The 11,631-nt window shown below is 25.5% G+C and overlaps 1 protein-coding gene across 1 annotated transcript; it reads right to left on the bottom strand.

The window, feature by feature from the left end:
- Positions 1-5,866: 5,866 nt before the first annotated feature.
- On the bottom strand, positions 5,867-6,703 carry LOC107886370 (protein IRREGULAR XYLEM 15). Its single transcript, XM_016810298.2, has one exon. It carries the CDS (start codon positions 6,701-6,703, stop codon positions 5,867-5,869), a length of 837 nt encoding a protein of 278 aa, XP_016665787.2.
- Positions 6,704-11,631: the final 4,928 nt, after the last annotated feature.

Here is an 11,631-nt window from a genome sequence, read left to right as displayed (position 1 = left end):
CAAAGTTAATGCTAAATAAAAACTTTCAAAAATATAATTTATTTTTTAAAAATATTATTTTCTTTTTTATAAATTCATTATATCATTTAAATATTTCCAATAAATATTGTGAAAATATTATATAACATTTTATAAATATTGTTGTATTGTCATGATAAGTGACCGTGTTATTAACTTTGGTGTTTAAATCAATCATTTGATAGTTTGATGGTTATATCAAAGGTAAAATTTTAAAAAATCATCCTTAACGTTTCTAGGTTTTTCAATTGAGCCCTCAATATATTTTTTTGGTCATTTTCATCCACAACATTGTGAAAATTTTAAAATTATGCTAAATTTGACGAAAATTGTCAATCAACTAATGATTAACACTTTTGTGCCACACGGTATAACATCTTAATGGCTAAGTTGCGTCACGTCAGCCATTGAGGTGTTATATCATATGACACAAAAATGTTGACAATTTTCGTCAATTTTGACATTATTTGAAAATTTTTGCTAAGTTGTAGATGAGAATGACCGAAAAAATATTGAGGGCTCAATTGAAAAACCTAGAAACATTAAGGGTGATTTTTACAATTATGCTTAAATCAAACAACTCAAATAATTGAGTAATCATGTGTTAATTTTACCTTTTTGCTATAACTCATATACTACTATTTTATCAATGGCTTACTATTAATACAATTTATATGCATTACCACTTTACAATTATTTATCTAATTTACTTCTTCTTGTTGCTCTCAATTTCTAATTATAAAATTGAATTATTATTTTTATTTTAAAAAGGTTTGCAATTTAATGATATTTATACTTGTGAGTTCATTTGCAAAATTAACATTTGTGAATGTAAAAATTTTTAAAATTTTCTTGTCATTTATATTAATATCTTATGTAGATTTTAAAATTATATATTTCTTTACTGTATTTATATAAAAATAAAGATATAATCTCTCTTTATTTTAAAATTTTTTATATGCAGTTACATGTGAATTATTTAAAATATGAATATTATAATAAAATTTTATTAACTAATTTGACATAATAAATTTAAAACCATAAAATTTACAGTTTAATTATAATTATTTTTTATATATCATAAAGATCATATATATATATAACTCCTTTACTATTTTTTTAAAAAAATTTTATCATCTTCTAAAAAACATAAATTAAAAATAATTTCGAACTAACATATTAAAAAAAATTCAATCTGAAAACGAATTAACATATCACATACGTTGATATTATAAAAATTATGGTATGTAATCAATAAATCTAGAACTGGGTATTTGTATTTTTTCACAGGCACCAAATATGATTCTACATGAAAACTTACATGATTTTGTAGTATATAAAATATGTCAGTTTAATTCTTATTGTTTTATCTATATTTACAAAAAAAAATCATTTATGATGTACAATTTTAATATTTTTATCTATAACTTTATTAGTTACTATATATGTTGTTATTCAGTAAATATGGTTTACACGACTCAACTATTAAAGACAAAAAAAAAATTTTAATTACCTAAACGTTAGAGGTTTGGATGGTGTGACAGTGTCATGACACATATTGGATAACACGTGGTATTATCATATATTGAAACTTAACACATGGTATTAAAAGAATATATACGGTAAACTATTGAAATATTAACTTCCCTATTAGCATTTTTTTTTGTCATTTAAGTTTAAAATTTTTTTAGTCACTGTTATCGAAATTTAATATTTTGATCATTCCTCCATTAAATCACTAATGGTGGCCTTTTTATTGGCATAATAATAAATTTAGTCATTCAATGTTTATAGCTTCTATCAATTTAATCTTAAATATAAAAAATTTAATAAATTTAACCTTCAACTTTGCACATTCTGTCTATTTAGTTTTGGTTCTTAATAATAAAAAACTTAAATTAACTTTAAAAAATTATTTAAAATTTCATTTTCCGATAAAAATACATAAGATTTTATAAAAAGATACATAAAAATATAAAAAAAACTTAGACCAAATTACTAAAACGACCCTTCTAAAATAATTCAAAAATCAATTGGGCCCTAATTGAAAAGTGCCATAAATTGAACCTTTAATTCAAGAATAACAACCAATTGGACCCTCTGAATTGTTATTTTCGTCTAACATAAAATTTTTTGATGACGTGATGGCTGACATAAAAAGCTTAATTGATTTTTATTTTATTTTACAAGGGTTTAGTTGATTTTTAAAATTATTTTAAGAGATCTTAATTGATTTTTAGGGATTACATAAAATTTTTAAAAATTATAGAAAGGGTATTTAATAATTTCTAATAACTCATATTTTTTTTATAATTTTTCTAAAAAAATTATAATATTTTAGTATTTTCTAATAATTCTTAAAACTTTTTAATAAAAATTACTACTCATCCTTTTTCCACATGTTACCCTACATTATATCGTAAATCATCTTTATCAACATGCATTGATCACCATTCCTCAACTAAAATCATTACCCATCACTTACCTTAAACCACCAAATACTAAATCCATTATTTCTTAGACCTTTTACTCTACAACCTGTTCAAGTCTCATTACCATCACACTTCAAGCTCCCATTAAAATCTAATTCAAACCTTCAACATAAAAAAAATTATAATTTTTTTTACATATATATGTACATATTAATTTTACAACTTTTTATACTTTCAATAAGATTTTATAATTGTAGATTTTTTTTTATCATTTTAATTATTTTATATAATTTTCTCTCATTTCTAAAGAATTTTATAATATATATTTAATATTTTCATTTTTCATAACATATTAATAATAATTTATAATATTTAATAGTTTTTAAAATTTTAATTTTTTATAGATTTTCTATCATTTTCAAAATTATAAAGTTTTTAAAATAATTAAAAAATCAATTAAGCGCTCCATATCAACCACCATGTCATCAAAATTTTTATGTCAAACGCCATGTCACCCGCCACATCAGCACTTAATTGTCCATCAAGGACCTTAACGGAAATGACAATTTGGAGGGCCTAGTTTATTGTACTTTTCAACTAGCGCCCTACTAATTTTTGAATTATTTTTAATAATTTTTTTAATTCTTTAGCCAAATATTTATAAATAAATGAATATATAATTTTTCATGTTCTAACATAAATTTAGTTATTAAAATAATAATTTTATAAATAAAATTATAATCTTATAAATAAAATAATTTAAGGAAAAAAAATCATGAAAAACTTATGCAAATTCAACTTTTTTTTTTCAACATTAACTACCACCATATTCAGGTTAAGTAAAGAACTATAGCTAAAAATTGACCGGTGAGAACAATGTTTTTAGGTTGTTGTTTAGAACAGGTTTGTTGCATTTGAGATTATGCTTGAGGGTGAGCATAATTAGAGATATATAGATGGGGATAGGTCTTGGAGGCCTAGTAGGTGAAAAGTCGTGCCAGTAGCTACGCAACTAAGGGCCTGTTTAATAGTTCTTAAAAAAAACACTTCTAGCTCCAAAGCACTTTTGGAAGAAAAATGTGCTAAATAAGTTGTTTTTGGCTGAAATTTTTGACTTTTCAGAAGTAGTTTTTCCTCTCTCAAAAGCACTTTTGGTGCTTAATTACTTTTTCATCCCTCTAATAACATATTACTTTCCCCCTTTTTTTTCTTGGTGCTTAATTACAAATGTGTTAAAATCATTAATTAAAAATAAAAAAATTTAAAATAATAATTATAAATATTTAATGGTTATATTTAAATATTTAAAATATAGTTTATATATTCTAATTAAATTTTATAAATAATTAATATTTATTACTTTAAAATATTTAAAATTTATATTTCATATATTAAAATATTAACAACAAGTTATAATAAATTTTTTTATATTCTTACTTAAATATAATAATATTAATTAATTTAAATATTATATAAATACATATTTGTTACTTGATAATAACATGTCTAAAATGGACATTTTATTTCTCAAAAATATTTTTTGATAGTAATGTTAAACACTCAAATTTTAAACCAATCTTTTCAAAAAACACTTCTCAAAAGTAATTTTCCACAGCGCTTTTTAAAAGTATTGCCAAACTAGCCAAAATCCTAGTTTGATCGCATGATGATGGAGAGTGTGAAAATTGAGGAGTTCAGATTAAGGTTATTGGTACGAATGGTTGTGGGTGAAGGCGGTAACCAGCACTCGGCAAATTTGATGAAGACCAAGAAGAAAGGTTGGATGTATAAAAAAATGTATTATTTATAAAATAAACTAAAAGAAGAAGAAGAAAAGTTTGAATCTAGTTTAAGTTTTGTTTGTGGTTTTTTTTTAAATATTTATAAAGGTATTATTTTAATAAATAAACCTCATGTCAGAAAAAGGAAAAAAAAAGATATCCATTTATTTATAATTTTGCATGTATTTTTATAAAATCTTATGAACTTTTATTGAAAAAAATGAACTTTTAAATGTATATCTTTTTAATTTTTTAATTTTTATTATTTATTATTTTTTCAATTTTTAAGAAGTAAAACTAAATTGAAAAAATTTGTAAAGTTAGGGGCTAAATTTGCTGAATTTTTTTTAGAATTAAGACTAAATTGATAGAATCTGAAAACATTGGATGATATCGTTAGTGATTTAAGGGAAGAATGACTAAAATATTAAATGTCGATAATATCAGTGACTAAAATAGAAAAAATTTTAAACAAAATTGACAAAAATAGAAACAAGCAAATAATTGGATGACTGTTTTTATAATTTACCTGAAAATAAATTATAGTTTTAATCACTTAATTTTTTTTGAAAAAAATTATTTAATTACCAAAATTTATTGAAACTGTTACAAATAAAATTTAATTTATTGAAATTTTAGCTTCAAACATTTTAATTAATTAAGATTAAATTGGATTATCAAATGTTACTATTATTTTAACAATATGGTTGTAAATAATGAAGTATTTTAACATGAAAAATACATATTATTTAAAAAAATACCCATTTCTTATTTTTAAGAATTATCGCGTCACTGTATTCATATCTATATTGTGTGCTGGTATGTGTGATTCATAGTTCAACCTGCAGTTGGATTCTCAAGATTTTGGTTTGGAGATAAGTTGCATAGGCGATAGTTGCTATTGTCATTAACTGCTTTTGGGGTACATGTTCAACTAGAAAGATTCTGCCACCAGCTCCCTTAAATTTCATAGAAAACTGGTTTTCTGTATCATTTTGAGATTGATAGGACTTCAAATGAATTGAATTTTTGTATTTTCTTTTGTTGTTTGAGTGGCAGGTTTTAGGGTTAAGTAAGAATTGTGATTGTTTTCTCTGCTTTCTCCTTTTCCAATACTCTTTTATAGAGTAGTTTAATTTGTGATTATGTTATTTCATTTTTGCCCCTCAATTTGGAAAATAAAAATGCACAAGTCTTATTCCCTCGTGTTTTTCAGATCTACTATGATATGTCAGGGCATACAAGATAATGAAAATAGCTTTTAGTACCAACTAAGTGCATCTATTGCTTCTAAATTTACACTGATACCAACAGATTATGCAACAAGGCAGTCACATTCTCCGATTTTGACTGACCTGGAGCATGTAGTGTTCATTTACACGCATGGCACATGAAAGAAATATCTAATTCCAGGTATTTGCACTCTCATAATGCTAAAGGTTAATATATCATGCCCGTTCGAGCCTGAATTCCAGCAATAACTAAGTAGGGGATAAATATGTTATTTATATATAACATCTGATCAAATATATCTTTTATAATGCACAATGTGATGTTTTCTTATTCCCAAATTTTAGGATGCCCAACCCGTAGCAATGATGCTACTGATTGTTCTGTTGCTTCAGAAAAGGAAGGCTAATTCACTATCCGAACCGTATCAGAAGAGCAAAACCTTGTAGAATTTGAGTGATTGGAGATGCTAAAATTCCAGAACTTTCCTTTAGAAGAAACCAAGTTCTCTTCACACAGGAATTCCCAAGAAAACCATTTTTCAATCGTCCGATGAACGTCGTGTACCAGAACATGAGTCGTAGTCCCAGCTCGGGCTAACATGCTTGCAGTGTAGATAGTGGACATCCTGCCTGGTGCTTCTGGTGCGTCCCCAATTGGTCCGTCTACCACCACCACATCCCATTTAAGCTGATACACTTGTTTTGGTAAACTTCTCAATGCCAATTTGCAAGTTGATTGTAGGAGCAAACTAGTGGCAGGAGCACAGGCAGGACTTTCCCTTGCATGCTTGAGCAGTTCGTATGCCTTCTTTGCTGGTACCTTGTACTCAACCTTATAAATATGAGTCCCATTAGAATCAGCATCGATTTCACTTATCTTGTAAGGGTCATCCTCCAGAAAAATAGTGATGCCACCTGCATTAATTGATGAGAGATTGAGGTATTGGGGTTGAAGACCAAAAATAAGAAGGTTACAAGGTGCTTTACGCCTAATGAGATCGGAAAGAAACATGAACTCCTTGGGGGCGAGAAGAGTTGCATTGAGGGAGGTTTTATGTGAACCTATGTGTACCCCTGCTGCATTTGATGGAACTTTCTGTTCCACAGACGACGAGAAAGCAGCAGCTGGAGATGAAGAATGTGAAGTATTGATGGCAATTTTAACAAGTCTGAGTATAGAAAGGCATGCAAGGATGAAAACAAGCAGAGGGAGTAGTTTCTTTCCGGGGAACATCATCATTCTAGCTGCTCTGCCAAACTGGGGACTGTTTGAGGCTGCAGTACTAGAAAACTGAACCGAGGGAGTGATTTGAGGGGCAGGGGATTGAGGTACTTAGGGTGGCATTTTCTTCCTTAGCTTTTTTTCCCTTTTTAGCACTTTACGGGCATTATATAACATCCTGCTTGCAAAGTAATTGTGGGATTGTTATTATGTTATCAATCTTCAAATCATACTGCGCGAGGAAGAAAAAATTGATTTTTGGTTTTATTTTAAAGTTTTATTCTCAGCTGTCAGCAAGTCACCTAATTGCTATGGTTGCCACGTTGAATTTTAGCAATTAAAGCTACTATCCGTATAAAACAAGAATCATTAAGATTTGGTGTTTACATCATTTTTGCATAAATAAACACGGATTTGCCATTGCTTTATTGGTTTTGTCTTTATATCTTTTAACTGTTTTGGTACGAATAATGGTTAAGTAGGCTCCCTCCAGTTGGTTGCTCCATCAGTTTCCATCATTTGCCTTGCTTATTTGGTACTGTTGCATATTCCATGTAAAACTGTACAGGTTTTTGGTAAGAGTGGGCAATTCCTACATTTATTTTGTATTTTTGTGTGCTTTCCCATCTTATTTGAACTATTTCATGTTTATCTAAATTTTTGTCCGTTCATATTTTGTTTCCCTTTTTTACGGCTTTTGTCACATTAGCTATTTTTGTTATGTTTATGTTAGGTTCAAGGAATATAGATGTAATTACGTGTGGTGGTGATTATTCACTTCATCTCTTAATCATGTAGTTAAGGATTTAATCTCCACTCATAGAAATAGAGCACATTTTATGGTCAGCCTTTTATCTATTCGGAGAACACTCGTAGCAATGGGATTAGTCACTACTGTCGGCCAAAAAAAGGATATATACATTCCTGACAATTTTAAAAAAATCCGTTAGACACCTATACTTTTTCACTCAATAGAGCCTCTAAACTTCAAAATTACAATCAATTAAATCATTTTACCATTAAAGTGCAATCGCTCCCATTTTGGCGATTGTTTTTGTCACATTATATCATGTGACAGAATATGATGCTTTATACTTAAATAACTAAAAAAAAATTAAAAAAAAATTAAAAAAAACCAGTTAAGGCCTCAACAAAATTTAGCATCTAATTGAGCCCTTAAAGGATGAAAAATTAATTAATCAAGCCCCTCCATTATCATTTACCAGGCTTAACCGTTAAGTTTTGTTGACATGGCAGATAGATCAATTAGACGATGCATGTGGCAATCACGTGTACATCATGTTGATGTGGCAAAATGCCATGTCATCAAATATTTTTTAAAAATTAAAAAAATCCTAAAATTGATACATGCACGTATAAGGTGAAAATTATTAAAGTTAATTCAACAAAACTGCCATTTTTCAATTTTGGAATATCAATCGACTTGGGACGAATTTTTGGATGGGATCCAAACATTTCTAAGCTGAGATGTCTGCATAGCTTCGAAACACGCTTTGGATCACTCAATTCCAAGTCCGAGAACTCAAGTTATAATCATTTTATTGAAGACTGCACAAGCAAAATTTTTGGACGGGATTATTACGGAAAATTATGAGTTTTTGGCTTTAATTTGAGTTTAAATTTGAGTTTGATTTTTAGGCTTTCGTTTTATTATATATGAGTCAATATTTTAGGTTCTACTATTTTATTATTTATTTATTTTGAAATTTAAAGTTGGTTAGGAGTTTTATATTTCTTAATCAATATGAAAGTTTAGTTTTACTAAAACTACTAATTTTTTAGATTAATTAGAGTTTTATTATACTTGAAAGTTTCTTGTTTAGGAGTTTCATTCATTAATAAAATTTTCAACTCCGAGAGTTATTTTTTTTCGTGCAAGATTACTTTCTTGTGATTTTTAGAAGATTTTTTTCTTCTCGGTTTTCTTTAATGAGTCGTGAGAATTCATTCTTCATCATCCAATTTGCCAAGAATTATTTTTTACAGGGCAAATTAGAGCCATCAATTGAATTTATTGATGCCCTATATTTCAGAGGGTTCAGTTGGACATCTATCTTCTATCCATATATTTGGTTGATTCAATCTATCTTCCACTTTTAATTTTTTGTTTATTTATTTATTGTTTTGAATATTTATTATTTGTTCTTAAATTTCTTCTTTTAGTTGTTTTTGTTTTCTTTGTTTTCATAAATCTGTTTAGCTTCTTTTTTTTTTTTAAAGTCAAATCCAAATCCTATCGTGTCAAACTACTTTAAAACGATCTTTGTTTGTTGCCTTCTATCAATGATGCACCTAGAGAACTATTTGTTCAGGTGCATCCTAGATGTAATTTTTTAAATAATTATTAAAAAATTATAAAAAATTTATTTAAATTTTTTTGGTAAAAATTATTAATAATTATAAGAAATTATAAAAATTTTAAATTTATTTTAAAATGAAAAAATATTTAAAATTTATTAAAAACCAAGCTTGGAATAAACTTGGACAATAATTTTTTGGGTTCAAATGGATGTGGACAACTGTTTGTCCAAGTTCATTCTAGGTGTGGCTTTTAATAATTGTTAAACGTTTTTAATTAAATTTAATAAGTTTTTATAACTTATTTTTTATATTAATTTTAATAAGTTTCCCATAATTTATATATATATATTTGTAATTTTATAGTAACTATTTAAAAAATCACAATTAGGATGAACTTGGACAATCATTTGTTTAGGTTTAAATGAATCTAGACAATTTTTTTTCCAAGTTTATTCTAGATGTGATTTTTAAATAATTTTTAAAAAAAATATTTTTTATGATTTTTATTTTTTAAAAAATATTTGGTGATGTGATAAAATGTCATGTCAGCATAATGTATGCATAGCTACTTTGTATCGTACGATTGCTCTATCAGCCTAATCAACAAAATATAACAGTCAAATTTGGTCAACACTAACGAAGAGGCTTGATTGATTAATTTTTCATTCTTTAAGGGCTCAATTGGGTGCTAAATTTTGTTGAGGGCTTAATTGGTTTTTTTTTTATACTAAGGGATTTTTTTTATTGGTAAGCCTAAAAATTACAAAAATATATGAAAGTGTAAAAAAAATTTAAAAATATTATAAATGACTCAAAAATTAAAAAATTATTAAAATAAAAATTATAAAAATTATATGAATTAAAAATAAAAATTTAAAAAATATATGAATTAAAAATAAAAATTTTAAAAATATGGAAAATTTTAAAATATAGAAAATTATTAAAATTATTATAAATATATAAAAGTGTAAATAATCATAATATTTTTTTAAATAAAATTATATAAAATTACAAAAAAAATCAAAATTTTAAAAATATTTACATCTTTATATACAACCTCGGTTGTCACTTGAATTCTTAACCTATTTTTCTACCTTAATTTGCATTTCAAAATCTACCATTAAGAATGGACAATGAAGGTGTAAGCTTTGAGGAGGTTCACAATATATGAACACAATAGATAACTTCAAGGGACAAATAATGGTTAGTGTGCAAAAAAAAAATTGTTTATATATATATATTTCAAATGTTTTTAGTTTGTTTTTATAATTTTTATGCTTTTAATGATATTTTTAAAATTTTATTAAAGTTTAATATTTTTGTATTTTTAAATACTTTTTCATAATTCATATAATTTTATAATTTTTTACACTTTTTATAATATTTTTAATTATTTTTGCACTTTTATATATTTTTATAGTTTTTTTAATTTGTAATTTTTTTTAAAATATTTTTTATAATTTTAAATATAAAACATCATATTTTGCCATGTGGTACAATCTTAAAGTGTCATGTAGCGAAAACAACTCTAAAAAAATAACAATTACCCTTTTATGGTTGCTGGTTAACTTTAATCATTATAGAGCTTAATTAATTGTAATTTTAAAATTCAGGAACTTGAAAAATATAAGAATTTAATTGGTTTTTTTGAAAAAATTGAAGAGCTTATATACCCTTACGTTATTTTTTGTCGTTTTTTTAATTACTTTTTTTTATAGCATTATTGTGTAAAGAATCAGATATTATTAGATTTATTTTTTTAGCTTATTGAATTGCCAAAGGTAAATGTTATTATTAAGGTTAAGACGAATTTAGAAAAAAAAATTAGTGGATTAAAATTAAATTATAATATTTTAAGAGGTTAAAATATAATTGTTAAAGTACCTAAATTTTAAATTAGTTGTGATTTTTTTCTTGAATTATTCTATTTATGTTATCCATTACATTATTTATATTTATATTTTTTTTATTACTGCTAGGGAATAATTTGAGAAAAAGTAACTTACACTTTATTTTTGACATGTTTTTTTATCATTTGGACTTCTGTTTTGTGCTCATAATATAACTATAGGAAGGCACCCAAAAATTAGGAGTGAATATTCGATTGAGTAAAAAATTTTCAAGTTAGTTGAGTTGACGAATCCTATTTTAGCAACCAAACTCAATTTGAATTTTTTTCTAATCGGATCAAATCAAATCAAAAAATTTTAAGTCAAGTCGAGTCGAGTTAGTGAATCCTATTATTTATACTTAATATTGTGTTTACATGAACCGATTATTTAACTAGTAAACAAAGTATAAAATTATTTAACTATATAAACAATATAATGATTTTACCTTTTAACTTAATGAGTAAACATTTATCAAAACAATGTAGTTTTGCCTAACTTAATGATTTTGACTTTTAACTTTAGAAAATGTAAACATTTATTAAAATGGTGTAGTTTTGCCTTTTCTTTTTTGGATTTTTGGATAACTCGAATTTTGTAATTCATATTCGAGTTAAAACGGAAAACTTAATTTTTTATTCGAGTTAATCAAAATAACTTGATTAACTCAAACAACTCGAACTATTTAATTCAAAATTTGAAAATTTTATCAAGTTTTTCGAATTGAACCAGATT

Source organism: Gossypium hirsutum, chromosome A03 (genome assembly GCF_007990345.1).
Source record: "Gossypium hirsutum isolate 1008001.06 chromosome A03, Gossypium_hirsutum_v2.1, whole genome shotgun sequence".
Classification (NCBI taxonomy): Eukaryota; Viridiplantae; Streptophyta; class Magnoliopsida; order Malvales; family Malvaceae; genus Gossypium; species Gossypium hirsutum.
The sequence above is the reverse complement of the archived record's forward strand: the minus strand, read 5'-3'. Positions and strand labels throughout refer to the sequence as shown.